General features: G+C 36.2%; 1 protein-coding gene across 1 annotated transcript in view; it reads left to right on the plus strand.

Moving 5' to 3' along the window:
* The window catches only part of HCRTR2 (hypocretin receptor 2), a 119512-nt gene extending 114000 nt beyond the window's left edge, over positions 1-5512 (plus strand). Inside the window, exon 8 of the mRNA XM_024929204.4 lies at positions 1176-5512. Within this exon, the coding sequence (XP_024784972.1) occupies positions 1176-1405 (230 nt within the window). The 3' untranslated portion in view covers positions 1406-5512. The remainder of the gene's footprint in view (positions 1-1175) is intronic.
* Positions 5513-19640: the final 14128 nt, after the last annotated feature.

Here is a 19640-nt window from a genome sequence, read left to right on the forward strand (position 1 = left end):
TAATCACATTTTGCCCGACTGAATTTTAGAATTATGTTTTAATTAGCTACATTTTTACATTGCCTTAATCTCCAACTCATTGGCGATTTCTTTGTTATTTCTATCTTCAAATATATGGTGATTTTATGTGGAAGAATAGAAATTCATTTTGTGGCATATTTAATAAAGCTTCTGCATCTTCCAACTTGATCTTTGGCCTTCTGGTTTGCATAGGTTGAAAAAAAAGGCAACCAATTAGATTGGTGAGAAATAATTTTGTTCTATTTAAAAAAAAACTAGCACAATGACTAAAGCTCTGAATCTCGCACTAAGCAGGTAAAGGCTATGAGGAAGTTGTAATGAGAAGTGTTTGAAGCAGAAGTCACAGAACCAGGTCAAAGTCCTAGTATGGAGGATAAAAGTGAGTTAGAGGAGGCAACTGATAATCACTGATAACTCGTTATGTGACTGCTATTGTGCTGGGCCCGTGAACATTCATCTTCTCATTTAATCACTGATAACTCTGCGTAGCTGAGGCTAAGAGAGAAGAAATGATTCGCAATACTGCCATTCACACTAATAAAAGTGTTTCATTCATTCTCATAGTTCTCCAATATCTCCTCCATAATTTAAAGACAAGGAATAGCTTCTACAGTATTTTTCCCCCTTCAGTTTTTGTTCTTTCTTATATAGATTATGAAACTGAAAATTTTCTGGATATTTGAGTGTATGTTTCTAGGTATTTTGTGGATTTAATTGTTTCAGTATCAGTTATTTAGAGTAAAATGCAGGGGTAATTTTTGTATAATTTTGGCTTTGTATGACATAAGTTTCATTGTGTTTAATTACTAAATATCTCTGAGAGTTCTTCTACTGATGATCACTTCCATTATAGTTATGTAGATAAAATATACCAATATGCGTAAATATATGAGGTTTGACTATAAAGGAATGAAGCAAATTCCAAGCCCCGTACATGAAAGGCAGCCTCGTTATTTTATGAAAATATTCATTGTTTCAAGAGTCTACCAAGCTTCCAATAAACTCAATTTCCTTCTTCTATTTTCCCCATCTTTGCAAAATATTACACCTCATTGTTAGTTTGGCTCAAGGGAGCAACTCAGTTGTACCCTATTCATAATTTGTTGAAGCATTTATGTATAATTCCTTTTCCTTTCATTCTCTCTGTTTGCCAGGAAAATTTCGAGAGGAATTTAAAGCTGCGTTTTCTTGCTGTTGCCTTGGAGTTCACCATCGCCAGGAGGATCGGCTCACCAGGGGACGAACTAGCACAGAGAGCCGGAAGTCCTTGACCACTCAAATCAGCAACTTTGATAACATATCAAAACTTTCTGAGCAAGTTGTGCTCACTAGCATAAGCACACTCCCAGCAGCCAATGGAGCAGGACCACTTCAAAACTGGTAGAATATTTATTCATATGACAAGGATACCTGAGTAAAACTATCCTTTTTAAAATCACTGGGAACAGAAATTTTATTATCCTATGATGTGAAGCTAAAATTACTTGTGGATCTTTTTTTTTTTTAATCTATTGCTCTTTGGAAATAAAAAAAAGTCAGTTTAAAATGATTTCTCAACTTTTGATTTAAAGATGTTAGAAGTTTAACCTTCAATTGAGCTTATTTCAGGCTATTTCACTTTAGTTTCATGTATTAAAATGTGTGTCAATTAAATGTTTAAACATTTCTAATTCTTTTTATAATCCCTTGTTATTTTAATCTCTCACATTCAGATTGGTTCCTAAAAATTACCAGAATCTATCCAATGATTTTTTTTTTGCTACTAAAAGAAGTAGCAATTACTAATTCTGAATTAACAATAGACATGTTAGTTGACTTAATAGTTTTTTTTTTAAAAAAATCACAAGACTGTTGTTATAATGTGATATCTGAGAAAATATTTATATATAAAATAGCATATTGTGTTAGGTAATTCAAAAACTATCTTACAAAACTATATACTCACTCATTTACACAATTTTCTCAGGTTTGCAAATTGACCATTGCTAACATTTCTTGTCTCAACATATGGCCAGTAAGACTCTATCACAGTAAAAGTTTTAACATAATTTCCATCTCTAACACTTTAACATTTAAGAATAAGCTAAATCACATCATTATATTCTTTTAACAACAACAACAAAAAGTGATATAGTCAGCCTTGCTGGATTAAATTAAAAATGCACCACTGTGCTAGGTGCTAGGGAATGAGATGGCGTCGATGCAAACATGCCTTCAAAAGAGCTTCAGTCTAGTGAGGGAGACATGTTGACAGAGTGCAAGGCAGCAAACAATCTGGGGGACAATTCTTGGTCATGGCAGAGCAGTGAAGCTACCAAGGACAGTGGTCTTCACCAGAAAGTTTGTAGCGCAGTTGCACTTTTTTTTTTTCTTCAATTTAATTACAATGACAGTTGATGTCAGTGGATTCCATCTGGGCCTGGGGCTGAGTACCAGGTGGTTAAAAAATAGAGGGGCTTGCTCTTAACTCACACATACATGAATAGACTATCGTATATTTTGTAGAAAATGTAAGATCTGGGAGTCAAAGCACTGAATATTCAAACTTATTCCCCTGAAAAATTCTTCTGATTCAAATATTTACTTGAAAATTAAATTAAAAGTAAAAGAAGTGTTTATGAAAGATGATTTTCATCTCCTATTATGGTAACAGGTGTTCTGATTGTATTGAAACAAAAGATATGGGGCACAGTGTTTAAGAAAAACTTTCATAGAAAATTAATTTTTGTTATTTTTTCATTTTTCCATTACTCTCAGAGAAAAGTAATACAGCCTAATTATCCACAACTTGTTTTCAAATCTTGGAATTTGGGATTCTGTTACCTTGTGCCTTTTATGACTCAAAGCAAAAACTATCTTCTTATACAAGGTTTATTGAGATCATATTGTAAAATATCAGCACTATATCAGTGAAAGCAAAGTATTTTAACTCTCTCCTTTCTCCCCTTTGTATATTTTAGAACTTCTTTTCTTATTTATGCTGCATGAAAGGAGAGTTGTAATTTTCGGATCGTGATGACAGCACTTTAAAAAGTTTGAGGATAACTTCAAATAACGTTGATAATATGCCTTAATAGCCAGTAATAGCTCAGAGGAAGAGTAAATTCCTTAGACCCAAATATACCTACTTATAATTTAAAAGAGAGAAAAGGGAGAGAGATTGAGAGGGAAAGGGGGAGAGAAGGAAAAAACTGACTCAGAGAGCAGCAGTTATGTGACATATGGGAAGTCAGAATTCCTTTGCTCTAAATCAGTGATTCTCAAAATGTGGTTTCTATACCATCAGCATCAGCATCATCTGGGAACTTAGTGGACATGCTAACTTCCACCCTATCCCTCACCTACTTAACCAGAAACTTTAGGGGTGATAGCCCAGACGCTGTGTGTTAAGCCCTACAGGTGTTTCTGAAGCACTTTAAGATTTGAGATCCACTGCTTTAAGTGATACCATCTGACATCAGTTTATCTGCCTGTGTGAAATAAAGTCTTTTACTGCACAGGTGTCTACAACAGGGGCCACCATCATCGCTACCGTCAACGTGGTTGGATGTCTGAAAGAAGAAGCGGAGTATCAATGTTGACTCTCACTCATGTCATCTTATTAAAAAAAATACAGTTTACAAAACAATTGCTACTGATAAATGCAGTGTGAAAGACTGGTTTTAAGGCACTTGTGTGCTTTATGTCCACCCAGATAACTTGAGTTTTTAACTAAAAGTTTCAAATCCCTATCTTCTTTATACTTACTAAAGTTTGTTTTGCAGAAGCAGATAGTTTCTAAGAATGATCATTTCATGGAAGGAGATATAAAATAAAATAAAATAAAACCAGTAATTAAACTCTGGGAATGTAATAGGCCATGTACATAGCACTCAACATGTGAATCCAGGAATCCTTCTAAGAGGTCTAGATTTAGTATGGTTACCTTAATAGGACAAATGGTAAAGAAATAGGTGTTCCCAAACTCTGCCAATCTTATGAAACAAAGAGTCAACTCTTTACCTCATTATTTGCTAATGACACAAATGCAAAGACATCTTTTGAAAAGAATGTGTTAGGACTGTTGTATGCTGTACCTTGAATGTGTATCTCTCTTTTTTTGCTATATTTCAAAGATTTAATGTAAGTTGTCAATGTCATTGAGTTCTTGTTATCAATAGGGATGATATAATTTTATCTAACATTGAATCCATTTTAACTTTGTTATTTCTGAATTTCTATAAAACCACAAAAACCTTCATACTTGAATTTATTTATTCTTGGCTAAAGATTACTCCTAGTTTGTGAGGAAATTTATTTCTGAGTTTCCAAAGCTTGGAGAATTTATTGGATATTAAATACCTGTTATAAATTATTGATGAGTTAATTGCAAGTAGCAGACACAATGATATTGAATTTCACTCCCAATACACATTGTTTTAATGAATATTGAGTTAAATGGGTTTATAAAATTTAGTCTGGCTATGCTTAAACCTGAAATAGCAGAATAGCAAAAAACCCCAAAGCTGTTTATGGACCCAAATTGTGAGGAGGGCTATTATTTTAATACTTGTGTAATAATAGAATTCACTTGATGTAAATTATAATAGCCATCAACTGCATTTCAAAAACCTTTCGCTAGCCACTACAATTTAGAAAGCTTTTCAGTGTCAGTTAGTTTTACAACAAATGCCTTTTCTACTTTCTACAAGTCACAAGTCAAAAAAAGTAAATTCCGCCAAGTTTTATTCAATTAGTTTTCAAATTGCATGAAGCAAAAAATAGATTTTTAGAGACAATATATAAATAGAAAAAATATTGTAAAAGTCTACTCTATTACCTTATGTACCACAAAAAAATAAAGTACAAAGGCATGAAAAACACTATTATTTCCCAAAGTTCAAAGGGAATTGTTTTCTACGCAACTACTGCTACTAACGAGGGGACAACAACCCCCTCCACTTGCCACGTATTTTTATTCTCTTTTCTTTATAATCTTTGGAGTTAAATGTCTTTTTTGTTTTTCATGAAATGTATTTCTATAATTGTTGTATTTCATGTGTGTAACATTATGTCAGTTGTTTTAACAATTATCTTATATCTTGAAATTCTTTATGCCTGATTGTACTGTGTCTTCATGAAGAAATTTTTTATCAAATCCAATGTAATTACACACTTACTGCTGTAAAGGATGCGCATTATGTAGTTTTTAAGTAAAAACTATATTGAGAATTCTATAATCACATTCACACTCCCCTCTCTATTGTATGAAAAATCTTGTTGTTGTTGATTAGATAAGGTGGATATTCACTCATAGTTAATGTCAAATCTCTGCAGTTAAGGATTGAATTAAGCCCTCTGGTGCAGTACCTAATGATCAAAACATTTTTTCCAATAAGTTTATATAACCAAGGATAATAATGATATAAAAGGTTTTTAATGTTGTTTTTAAGAGCAGGTACTATAACAAAGAAGGTTAACACTGGTACAGAAATATTTCATAAAAGTTATGAAAACCAGATAAATACAGTATTAAATTTTGGAGCTTTTATCTGAGTTGAGAGATTTAGTCTACATTGACTGAGATGAAATGATGAACTCATAATTTTCAATTTATTATCAGAATAATAAGTGACATTTACATAATTAATTTTTTTCTGGGCCATTTTGTATAAGTCGTTTAGGACTATTTTAAGTTCACTGGTAAATTTTAGAATGTATATTTTCAGCTTTTCAATTTTTTTCAAAATAGTTCTGAGAAATTACAGAATCAGATACTAAGGATATTAATTTAAAAATCAATTTTTATTCAGCACTATTTATTCTAACATTTATAAAAAATGAAGCCAAAGTAACCCGTCAAGGTAAATACTTGACTCCTAGGAAAATGTGATTTTAGTAGGCATCTCAAGAGGAAGTGAACCGTCTCGTGGTGAAATTACAAGAAAAACAAGTTATTCAGTGGTGAGAATGTGTTGCTCTAAGTAATCCATCAGCACAGACTAGCTACTTGGCCACTCCTCTTCCTTCTGGAGCCAGCCCTGAAGAGTGGTCACAGCATCTTCATTTTTATCCAGGCCAATGGCCATGCATGAGAAGTTGGGTAGCAAAATTCTTGAAGCACCTCTTTGTTCTTGCTCTTCTTTCACTGTTTTCTCACTCTCCACCTGTAATGCTCACTGCCAGTTTTACCACCAAGCTAAGTATCAGCAGACCTCCCTCCACAGTGTGCCTTGCCCTGTAGAACTCCTGGTCCTTCCTTCAGCCCAACCCCATCCAATTGCCTAGGTTCTTGTTGTCTCCTGAGATGAACAAGAGGCAAGTAGCTAATTTGAGAACAAATGAAGCAGAGCTGAAGGAAAAAGTAAAACATTTATTTTTTCATATCCCAAATTTTATAATTTTACATTTTTTTAAAACCCATTCATTTTCTTCCCAGAAGATTTATGCTTATCAGTGGTCTTCTGAATCTGTAACAACTCTCTTTTCAAGCCCCAGCTAAGCTTCTTGACTCAAGCCAGAAGGAATCCCAGTTTTGAGTCTTGTGTTAAGGCCATGGCAGGTCAGTGGGGAGATATATCTGAGGAGGTACCGCTTGTGACACCTTCAGAAACAAAACAGCTATTGCCTTACGTTTCATAGGCGCAGGCCCTGAGCAATAGCAAGAAGATAATACTTATTTTTTTAAACTGTTATTTATTAGGTGATCGATTTCTAATTAATTTCAAAATATTTAAGGTAATATTTTAATTACCGAGGAAGAATGGTACAAACAAAATGTTGTGGAACTGGAAAATCTTCAGTGCTTGGCAACATGAAACTTACTTAACTTATTATAGATGAGATAATGAGAACATCTTCAGAAAAGAAGCTATGTTCCTTAAAACAGGGGTACAGATTTAAAAGCTCTGTTTATATGGTTTTGGTAGACTAAGTGAAGGACTTGCCTATAAAGCTGAGTCTAGATCATATAGCATATCCATTATAAAGTGAGAAAATTGCAATTTTAGAGTATTGTCAATACATCCAAAAATTTTTACATGATTTCTAAATGCAAACGTGTATGTGTGTATGTCTACGTATGTCTCTCCATATGCAACAAGCAGTTAATTAGTCCAAATATATCCCACAGTGTAGATTAGTTTCATATCTCAGCTCTTCAATGTCTCTTCTTCATTTAATTCACTCCTTGGTGTCTAGTTTTCCTCACTTTTTTACAAATATCCAGGTTCTATATTTCTGCTTTTCTAGAGATCTTTTTCCCTCAATAATATATTTTTCTTTTTCTTTCTTTCTTTCTCTTTATTTTTGTTTGTTTTTAACTAACATTCATATGGTTATAACAATTTGAGACAAGTGAAAAGGAGAGATCTGTAAACTGCCTATCTTCTTTGAAATTCATTGCCAATAATCCTTAAGAATATAAAGTTCCCTGATGCCAAAGACCTTCTCATTAGTGTTGCTGCCTCTTATTTCATTGGTTCCCTAGAACAATGCCTGGCACATAAAAGTTATTTGATAAATATCTCTGCTATTAATGAATTAATAATAACTGCATGACAATTCTTTCCTCAATTCATCATTTTGCTTCATTTTCTCACAGTTGCTTCAATGTGTCTGTGGAACTATCTTTCCATGTGAACAAAACACTCTACATTCTCAGTGTCTACAAAGCACATATTTCCTTTTATTAAAACTAAACTTTGAGAGCACCAAATCCTAATGTCTAACCATCATCAAACTGGCAGGTAGCACCAGTATTCTTTTTGCTCACCAATTTTATGCCCAGGCATCTACTGTTTCTTTCATGAATAAAACCTGGCACCTGTAAGAGGATTTATCATGGTAAACTTCTCTTTGTTACTGACATTTTCAGCCTCTTGGGCTCTCCCCTCCTTACTTATACACACTGGCACCTGGCTTGAAGTCATACTCTCTAGACCCTGGGTCAATGTGGGTAATGCATCCAGGAATCCAGCTTAACTCTTCCTTGGTCTCTTTGATGTGACTGACCTTTATTTCTACATTTCTTCATCAAACCAGTCTCACCGTTTTGCACAGTGCAGATCACAGGCTGCACCGTGTGCTTATTCTCTCCTATAACAACAGATGCTCCACTGAAATGCAAAACTCTATGTTAAGCCAACAACTGCTTCTCCATCCTTTCCTCCTATACGTTTCTTCTCACTACAACTTCCCTTCTCAACCCCAAAGGGACTACTGAATTCTTTACTCTTTTATTTTACCCCAGTCTATCAGTCCCATCCTGGACTTCCTTCCTTCTCTGCTTAGAGAAAAGCAAGATGATCAGGTAGAATTGCACTTATGACTAGATATTATTTACTTCAAAAAAATTCTTACTATTTTGTCCTGATGAAATTCATGACAGTTTTCATACAACAGAAAGCCTGCCCTCTTAGAAGAGAAGAGAACTGAAAAGAAATGGTTGAAGTAAGGTAGAAAGCCCTCATGGAGTTAGGTGGCTAGGCCAGCAGAGCTAGGCACTGTTCTTCTGTTCAGAATTGCACTCCTGATACTCCAGATGGGAAGCCTGCCATGGCACTAACCACAGCACTTTTTATACCCTATCTCTGCTATTATGAGCCCACATTAGTTTTTCTTCTGCTTCAGAAATTGTTGCAAAAAATAATTTTATTATTTACAAATTATTTTTAAGCCATATAAATCTGCTTAGTTTGATTTCTCAAACCCTTTAAAACTTACACTTCTTATTGTCCAATCTTTGCTTTTAATTGGGTATAATTTGAGGCAGAAATAAATTAATCTCATTTTTAAAAATGTACTAGCTATTAGTAATTTTTAAATTTATCTTCTAAAATTGGAAAGTATCCACTTTAAATGCATGTGTAGCAAGGACTTTTTACATACATTCTGTAGCTTTATTACTTCCATTGAGAACTGCTAAAATAACAGAACCTACCTCACTGTACGCTGGCTTTTGAAAAGGCAGCAGAACTGTTTATCTGATTATCGAAGTAATCATATTACATTTCTTTTTCTTTTCTAAGAGAAACTTTCTTCATGTGCTCGGTCAAACATTTTGGTTTTAAGAATTGACTTATTAGGTCAGGCGCGGTTGCTCACGCCTGTAATCCCAACACTTTGGAAGGCCGAGGCAGGTGGATCACTTAAGGTCAGGAGTTCAAGACCAGCCTGGTCAACACGGTGAAACCCCACCTCTACTAAAAATGCAAAAAAAAAAAAAAAAAATAGCAAGGTGTGGTGGTGCACATCTGTAATCCCAGCTACTTGAGAGGCTGAGGTGGGAGAATCATTTGAACTCGGGAGGCGGAGGTTACAGTGAGCAGAGATCACACCACTGCACTCCAGCCTGGGCGACAAACAAGACTCTGTCTCAAAAAAAAAACACAAAAAACAAAAAACAAACAAAAAAGAGTTGACTTAGTTAATGAAAATATTTTTATTAGGAAATTATACTTCTCTTTACAAAGTATGTATTATTTGTTGCATCTAAATAGTCTACCAATTCTAAAAGCACACTTTCTTTATGCGAAAATGTAGTCTAGGCCTTCAGAATGTACTATTACAAGAAAGTATCTATCAACCATGTTTCATTTGTTTGCTTGTTTTGTTTTGTTTCCAATAGACTATGAATATTCAGCTTCAAATGCTACCTCATGATTGTTACATTCCTGTTGTTGAAAGAACCCATCTCTTTCTTACCTTCTTGTCCCTAAATTGTGTTCTTCTTATAATTTACTTTGCACATAACCATAATGAGTGAGATCATAGAATTAAGAGGATTGAGAAAGAAAAATACTTCCCTCATTCCATTGGCAGTAATCTGTGATTCAAAAGTTAACAACATACCATGTATTCTTGTAGGAGATTCTTTCATGCTTATCACTGATCAACTTACATGCAGGTTAAAACCAGCCCTGAAAAAATGCTCATCATCACTGGCCATCAGAGAAATACAAATCCAAACCACAATGAGATACCATCTCACACCAGTTAGAATGGCGATCATTAAAAAGTCAGGAAATAACACTTGCTGGAGAGGATGTGGAGAAATAGGAACACTTTTACACTGTTGCTGGGAGTGTAAACTAGTTCAACCATTGTGGAAGACAGTGTGGCAATTACTCAAGGATCTAGACTAGAAATACCATTTGACCCAGCCATCCCATTACAGGGTATATACCCAAAGGATTATAAATCATGCTACTATAAAGGCACATGCACACGTATGTTTATTGCAGCACTATTCACAATAGCAAAGACTTGGAACCAAGCCAAATATCCATCAATGATAGACTGGATTAAGAAAATGTGGCACATATACACCATGGAATACTATGCAGCCATCTGAGCAAACTATCGCAAGGACAGAAAACCAAACTCCACATGTTCTCACTCATAGGTGGGAATTGAACAATGAGAACACTTGGACACAGGGTGGGGAACATCACACACCGGGGCCTATCATGGGGTGGGGGTAGGAGGGAGGGATAGCATTAGGACAAATACCTAATGTAAATGATGAATTAATAGGTGCAGCACTCCAACATGGCACATGTATACATATGTAACAAACCTGCACATTGTGCACATGTACCATAGAACTTAAAATATGATTTTTAAAAAAAACAGCCCTGAATGCAACTTGTTCAGATAACTGGAGCCATCTTCCTAGCTCTTTATTTCTGAGAGAGTGTGGGTAAGTCCTGCTCCGTATGAATTCTTATGTCAGTTTTGAAGTTCAGTACTTTCTTTTTTTTTTTTTTTAACTATACTTTAAGTTTTAGGGTACATGTGCACATTGTGCAGGTTAGTTACATATGTATACATGTGCCATGCTGGTGCGCTGCACCCACTAACTCGTCATCTAGCATTAGGTATATCTCCCAATGCTATCCCTCCCCCCTCCCCCCTCCCCACTACAGTCCCCAGAGTGTGATATTCCCCTTCCTGTGTCCATGTGATCTCATTGTTCAATTCCCACCTACGAGTGAGAATATGCGGTGTTTGGTTTTTTGTTCTTGCGATAGTTTACTGAGAATGATGGTTTCCAATTTTATCCATGTCCCTACAAAGGACATGAACTCATCTGACAAAGGGCTAATATCCAGAATCTACAATGAACTCAAACAAATTTACAAGAAAAAAACAAACAACCCCATCAAAAAGTGGGCGAAGGACATGAACAGACACTTCTCAAAAGAAGACATTTATGCAGCCAAAAAACACATGAAAAAATGCTCATCATCACTGGCCATCAGAGAAATGCAAATCAAAACCACTATGAGATATCATCTCACACCAGTTAGAATGGCAATCATTAAAAAGTCAGGAAACAACAGGTGCTGGAGAGGATGTGGAGAAATAGGAACACTTTTACACTGTTGGTGGGACTGTAAACTAGTTCAACCATTGTGGAAGTCAGTGTGGCGATTCCTCAGGGATCTAGAACTAGAAATACCATTTGACCCAGCCATCCCATTACTGGGTATATACCCAAATGACTATAAATCATGCTGCTATAAAGACACATGCACACGTATGTTTATTGTGGCATTATTCACAATAGCAAAGACTTGGAACCGACCCAAATGTCCAACAATGATAGACTGGATTAAGAAAATGTGGCACATATACACCATGGAATACTATGCAGCCATGAAAAATGAAGTTCAGTACTTTCTTAAGAGCCAGAGTCTGTCAAGATGTTCCCTTAACAAGATTTTTCAATGGGGTTACACATTAATGAGTTCTTTTTCCTCCTTTAAGTATTTGAAAATTTTGGTTTAATAAAAGGTTTAACTATGATGAATTTAGGATCCTTTTTCCTGTTACAGAGCACAGAATAATAGTTAATATTTTACATACAGATTGCAAGGTCATGTTGCCACTAGGAGTGTCCAGAATAGATGATTGAAACAGCCTTCTAGCTACTACTATCAAAAAAGAGCTTTAAATAACATATTTTAATTAAATAACGTTATTTTCTATAGCTATACCTCAATAAAACCATCAACCAATGTTTGTACAATTTGATGCCCCCACTCTAAGATTTTTAGCTAGTATAAATCAGAGTCTCCTATTTAATGAGACACTTTATCCAATCAGGTTGTGTTTATTAGTCAACCAGATGATCTTGGAACTTATAACAAACTAGTAATACTTAAAGCTGGGCTTTATGTGCGTGATTTACTGGGATGTTTGCTTATACCTTGTTTCCAAGCTAAAAATATTGTGACCAGGTGTGTTAGTCTGTTTTGAGTTGCTATATAGGACTACCTGATGCTGGGTCATTTATAAAGAAAAGAGGTTTATTTGGATTATGGTTCTGCAGGCTGTACAAAGAGCATGACATCAGCATCTGCTTCTGGTAATGCCCTCAGGAAGCTTTTACTCATGCCAGAAGGCAAGGGGAGCCAGCATGCCACATGGCAAGAGAGGGAGGAAGCACAAGAGAGAGGAGACGTGCCAGGCACTTTTTAACAACCAGCTCTCACATGAACTAACAGAGTGATAACTCACTCAATACCCGGGGGATGGCACCAAGCCATTCATGAAGGATTTGCCCTCATGACCAAATACCTCCCACTAGGCCCAACCTCCAACACTGGGGGTCTCATTTCAACATGAGATTTGGAAGGGACGACTATCCAAACTATATCATCAGGATTTTCTGGCATGGACTACCAAGCCATTTCTGCTTCAAACTCCCCTGATATTCTTGTTAAAAATGCAGATTCTTTGATACCACCCCCAATACACTATTTAGTCTGAGATGAAACTCAAGGATTCTGATTTAATTGATCTAGACTAGCATTTGACCATTGATTTATCACCTGGGATTCTAGGAAGTCAACCACTTATATGTTTTAGAGCAGACTTCATTATAATTGAGGAGAATGTTTGTAGTCTGTGGGCTCCTCTGTCCACTTCTGATTGGGGCCCCTTTGCCTGATTCTGACTGGATCAGGCAGTTTTATTCAAGCCACTGTCCTTTTTGGCTTCTTAATGTTCAAAATATATTAACACAATCTCAGTTTTCTACGAGCTAAATTATACGACTTGGTTCTTGTCTGGTAACATAACTGCATTACTGGCTCTTGTCAAGATTCAGAGACATTCTCCCAGTTTCAAATTTGTAACTAACACTGATCACAAAAAAGTTCTAAGCCAAAGCAAAACTCTTTCTACCACCACCAGATGGCGTTACTTTGGACTTACCTATAAATGGATTTCCAAATGGTTTTTCAGAAACCAACTGGAAGTACTTAGAAAAACTTATGGAACTCACAACTATTCTTTGCATGTCAAAAGCTATAACAGTAAATAATATTTGTGGAGAATATTCTGTAAGATTAGGCTGCCTTTCTTTTCCTCCAACTTATTTAAAGTATATCCTTATATTAACCCTTGTTGGAGCTGTGTCCCCTTATTGCACTGTATGTGAGTGTGTGTGTGTGTATCCCATCACGTTGGTATGATGATAGCACCCTTCATTGAGAAGCTTTGCAAAAAGAATATAAGAACATGTTATTATGTTTACTTAAAAGTATAAGGCCGGGTGTGGTGGCTCACACCTGTAATACCAGCACTTTGGGAGGCCAAGGTGGGAGGATTACGAGGTCAGGAGTTAGAGACCAGCCTGACCAACACGGTAAAACCCTGTCTCTACTAAAAAATACAAAAATTAGCCAGGCATGATGGCACGCATCTGTAATCCTAGCTACTCAGGAGGCTGAGGCGGGAGAGTCCCTTGAACCCAGGAGACGGAGTTTGCAGTGAGCTTAGGTGGCGCCACTGCACTCCAGCCTGGGTGACAGAGCGAGACTCCAGCCTGGGTGACAGAGCGAGACTCCATCTCAAAAAAAAAAAGAAAAAAGAAAAAAAAAGTATTGAGGACATTGCTTATGACATTCCAAGGTTATATAAAAGAATATTTAAAAAGAAATTTCTGCCTGGACTTAGTGCCAGGAATACTTGTACTTTTCTTGCTTTCTTCTTAAGAACATTGCACAATAGAGTACTTTTAAAAATTGTGCTTGCTGTTCAAATTGCCTGCTGGAAGGATTAGAGGCAGATCTGTAGCATGCTGAGTCCCATCTTTGCATACAGGCTATCATGACAAACATTGTATGTGCTAATTCTATCTGGCTTCACTTTATATTCCTATCTGTCTCTATTTCCTGTCATTTTAATGTTTTAAAATTGTATTTTTTACTTAAATGGTTTTTGGAAGAAATAAATATAAGTAAAGTCTGTTAGAGGCCCGGCACGGTGGCTCACGCCTGTAATCCCAGCACTTTGGGAGGCCAAGGCGGGTGGATCACAAGGTCAGGAGATTGAGACCACCCTGGCTAACACGGTGAAACCCCATCTCTACTAAAAATACAAAAAAAAAAAAAAAAAAATTAGCCAGGCGAGGTGGTGGGTGCCTGTAGTCCCAGCTACTCGAGAGGCTGAGGCGGGAGAATGGCGTGAACCCAGGAGGTGGCGCGTGCAGTGAGCCGAGATCTCGCCACTGCACTCCAGCCTGGGCGACACAGCGAGACTCCGTCTCAAAAATAAAAAAAATAAAATAAAAAAATAAAGTCTGTTACAAAGCACAAAAAAGAACAGCAAAGCCAACAAACATATGAAAAAAAGCTCATCATCACTGGTCATTAGAGAAATGCAAATCAAAACCACAATGAGCCATCATCTCACACCAGTTAGAATGGTGATCATTAAAAAGTCAGAAAACAACAGATGCTGGAGAGGATGTGGAGAAATAGGAACGCTTTTACACTGTTGGTGGAGGTGTCAATTAGTTCAACCATTGTGGAAGGCAGTGTGGCGATTCCTCAAGGATCTAGAACCAGAAATACCATTTGACCCAGCAGTCCCATTACTGGGTACATACCCAAAGGATTATAAATCATTCTACTTTAAAGACACATGCACACGTATGTTTTTTGCAGCAGTATTCACAATAGCAAAGACTTGGAACCAATCCAAATGCCCATCAGTGATAGACTGGATAAAGAAAATGTGGCACATATAATATACAGCATAGAACACTATGCAGCCATAAACAAAGGATGAATTCATGTCCTTTGCAGGGACATGGATGAAGCTGGAAACCATCATTCTCAGTAAACTAACACAGAAACAGAAAACCAAACACCACATGTTCTCACTCATAAGTGGCAGTTGAACAATGAGAACACATGGACACAGGGAGGGGAACATTACACACTGGGGCCTATTGGGGAATGGGGGCTAGGGGAGGGATAGCATTAGGAGAAATACTTAATGTAGATGACGGGTTGATGGGTGCAGCAAACCACCATGGCACGTGTATACCTATGTAACAAACCTGCATGTTCTGCTCATGTATCCCAGAACTTAAAGTATAATAATAAAAAAAAGAAAGCACAAAAATAAAAGTACTTGGAAAAGTTTAAAGAGTTAAATATTATGCCAAACTGAAAACTAGCTGCAGATACATTTAAGTTTATATCATGTTAGCAAGTTATTTCTTTCTAAAAAATTCTAACCTGTGTCACAGAGAGTGGACTTGAACTTGAAAATATGGTTAAGGTACAAATGCAGATTTGGGGTCCCGGTCTCCCAGACTATGGCTTCTATGGAAGAAATTGTACTGGCTCCAAATTCCACAGATGATTGAACAACTTGTTTCTGCCTGTGTCAGAGCTGAAGAGTGAATATCTCCACTATATATATATCTCAAAATCTCCCAAATGAAATTTGGTAACCCTCTATGCCATAACACATCACATTAATAATTTGTATTCAAAAGTCTCTCAGAAAAGATTTTTGAAATGCCAGATACTTTAATTTTTTTATGTTTATATATTTAGGGTGTATGAGTACAGATTTCTTACTATACTGGGCTTTTATTGTAGTCATCATCTGAACAGTGAACTTGTACCAAATAAGTAATTTTTCAACTCTCATCCACCCACCCTCCCATCTTTTATAGTACCCAAGGTCTATTATCCCACTCTATATGCCTGTGTACCTATTGTTTAGCTTCCACTTATAAGTGAACACATGCAGCATTTGACTTTCTGTTTCTGAGTAATTTTATTTAGGATAATGGCCTCCAGTTCCATCTACATTGCTGCAAAAGTTATGATTTTATTCTTTGTTATGGCTCTATTATATGTATGTGTGTGTATCTCAATTTTCGTTATCAAACCCTCTGTTGATGGACACTTAGATTAGTCCACATTTTTGCTATTGTGATAAACATGTGAGTGCAGGTATCTTTGTAATATAATGATTTCTTTCCCTTTGGATATATACCAGGTAGTGGGATTTCTGGATCTAATGGTAGTTCTATTTTTAGTTATTTGAGAAATCTCCATACTGTCTCCCATAAAGGTTGTACTAGTTTACATTTCCACCAAAAGTGTATAAGCATTCCCTTTTCTCTGCATCCTCACAAACATCCGTGGCTTTTTGACTTTTTAATAACAACCATTCTGACCAGTGTGAAATAATATTTTATTGTGATTTTAATTTTAATTTCTCTGATGATTAGTGATGTTGAGCATTGTCTCAACATCACTATGCTAGTGGCATGCATGTTTTCTTTTGAAAAAAGTTCGTGTTCTTTGCCCACATTTTAATGGGGTTATTTGTTTTTTTTTTTTCTTGTTGACTTGTTTGAGTTCCTTGTACATTCTGAAAATTATTCCTTTGTCAGCTGCATAGTTTGCAATTTTTTTCCCATTCTGTAGTTTGTCTGTTCACTCTGTTGATTGTTTATTTTTCTGTCCAGAAACTTTAGTTTAAGTCCCATTTGCCTATTTTTGTTTTTGTTGCATTTGCCTTTGAGGACTAGGTCATAATTTTTTGCCTGGGCAAATGTCCTGAAGACTTTTTTCCAGGCTTTCTTCTAGTATTTTTATACTTTTGGGTCTTATGTTTAGGTCTTTAATCTATCTTGAGTTAATTTTTGTAGCTGGTCAGAGGTAGGTGTCCAGTTTCAATCTTCTGCATATGGCTATCCAGTTTTCCCAGCACCATTTATTGAATAGGGAGTCATTTACCCAGTAAATGTTTTAGTTGACTTTGTTAAAAATCAGTTGGTTATAGGTGTGTGGTTTTATTTCTAGGTTCTCTATGCTGTTCTATTCATCAATGTGTACATTTTTATACTAGTACCATGTTGTTTTGGTTACTATAGCTTTGTAGCATAATCTGAAGTCATAATATAATGCCAACAACTCTGTTCTTTTTGTTTGAAATTGCTTTGGCTTTTTTTCCTTGTGAGAGTTTGCTGAGAATGATGGTTTCCAGCTTCGTCCATGTCGCTACAAAGGACATAAACTCACCCTTTTTCATGGCTGCGTAGTATTCCATGGTGTATATGTGCCACATTTTCTTAATCCAGTCTACCATTGATGGGGGGAGGTGGAAGGGATAGCATTAGGAGATATACCTAATGTAAATGACGAGTTAATGGGTGTAGCACACCAACATGGCACATGTATACATATGTAGCAAACCTGCACATTGTGCACATGTACCCTAGAACCTAAAGTATAATAAAAATAAATAAATAAAATAAAATAAAATTGCTTTGGCTTTCTGGACTCTTTTTTTTTGGTTTTATATGAATTTTAGGATTTTTTTCTAATTCTATGAAAAATGGCATTGGTAATTTGATAGGGATTGTGTCGAATCAGTAGATTGCTTTAGACAGCATGGTCATTTTAATAATATTGAATCTCTAATCCATGAGCCAGGGATATTTTTCCATTTGTTTTTGTCATCTAGGGTTTTCTTCCATCAGTGTTTTGTAGTTCTCCTTATAGATATCTTTTACCTCTTTGGTGAAATGTATTCCCAGGCATTTTACTTTATCTTATCTTTTCGTAGCTATTATAAATGGAATTGCTTTCTTAGTTTGGTCCTTGGAAATGCCAACTACATTTAAAATCCTTTTCCAATTGATGGATTTCAGGTCTTGATGAACATCTCAGTTGTAATTTTCTTAAGATTGGAAAAGTAAATATTTTTTCTATATGTATATATAAAATTGTCCTCTCTCAAAATTTTAATTCAATAACCTGCTAGGTATCACTTTAGAATCTTGCAGTACTAGTTTTCTTCTCAATTAATTGTAGATCTTAGCCTTTTAATTTGGGCATGTTTTTCCCTATTAGGACTTAAGTTATTAGGACCTAAGTTTGTAGACAAGAACTATGTTATATTTGAGAAATTTGTGAGTCATGTACTGGGCCTAGCACAGTGCCTCATAAGATGTAGACCCTCAATAAACTTGTTGAATAGGTTAATAAACAAAAAAGCCCCTATCACTCAATTTTTTTTTTTTTTTTTTTTTTTTTAGATGGAGTCTCACTCAGTCACCCAGCCTGGAGTGCAGTGGCACGATATCGGCTCACTGCAAGCTCTGCCTCCTGGGTTCACACCATTCTTCTGCCTCAGCCTCCTGAGTAGCTGGGACTACAGGCACCCGCCACCATGCCCAACTAATTTTTTGATTTTTAGTAGAGACAGGGTTTCACCTGTGTTAGCCAGGATGGTCTCGATCTCCTCACCTCATGATCTGACCCCCTCGGCCTCCCAAAGTGCTGGGATTACAGGCATGAGCCACCGCACCTGGCCTATTTCAGTCAATTGTTAAAAGTGCTAAGAACAAGTGGAGATCTTGTTAATGAAGAAAAAAATAGTATTTACTACTTACCTAAACAGTCTACTAAGAAGGGATATACAGATCAAAAGGATTAAATCTCTGCCTGTATTAAGCTAACTCTTTTGTAAAGAAGAACGTAAACAAAGTCAAAAATGCATTTTTTAGGTGTTAGAGATTAGACAGGACAAAATCTTCTGGCTCTGCCTAGAGTTAAGCGGCTTTGGGAGAGGCTTTGCTGTAGTTTAAAGACAGAGGTGGGGAAGGCCACTCTGGCCACAAGGACAGATCCACAATGGGATGGGGTATGAAACAGCACGAACCCTCCAGGAAATTACACATAATTTAAAAGGAAAATGGGAGCCCATGGCAGAAAATGGAATTGAACAGCAGGAAAAGGGTAGATAGTAAAAAGCATTTTATAATATTAAAGGACGTTTGAAACTTGTGGTATACAATGAGGAACAATTTAAAAATTCTATACAGAGGAGTGACATGGTTAGATTTGTGTTCTGGAGAGCATAATAATAGCATTACAGCGGGTGAATTTGAAAGCTGGGCCTCAAAAGTTTAGATCTCAAATAGGTTTTTGTGGGAGTATTCATCCTCACGAAACATGATTTGGAACTAAACCAAGGCAGTGGCAATGGGGCTGGAAAATAAACACTAGATTTCATATCTAGATGAAGATTTGTGGAATAAGAGAGGCCACATTAATGTTTAATTCTATTTACAATGGATCCCAGCCACCATCCGCTTTAACACAGAGGTGCTTTTCCAGTAGCTAAGAGGACTAGGTGCTTTAGACACATTTGTGAAGTTGTCCTCCCATTGTTAACATGCTTTTTTTATTGTCTGTGTGTAGGTTGATGGGGGAGGCAGAGTTAGGATCACACATAGAAGTTCAGTCTTTGAAATGCTTTCTTTCTCTTTTCCCCCAAACAATGACCCCCACCTTTTCCTTCTGGCATAT

This window comes from Pan paniscus, chromosome 5, assembly GCF_029289425.2.
Source record: "Pan paniscus chromosome 5, NHGRI_mPanPan1-v2.0_pri, whole genome shotgun sequence".
In the NCBI taxonomy this organism is placed as follows: domain Eukaryota; kingdom Metazoa; phylum Chordata; class Mammalia; order Primates; family Hominidae; genus Pan; species Pan paniscus.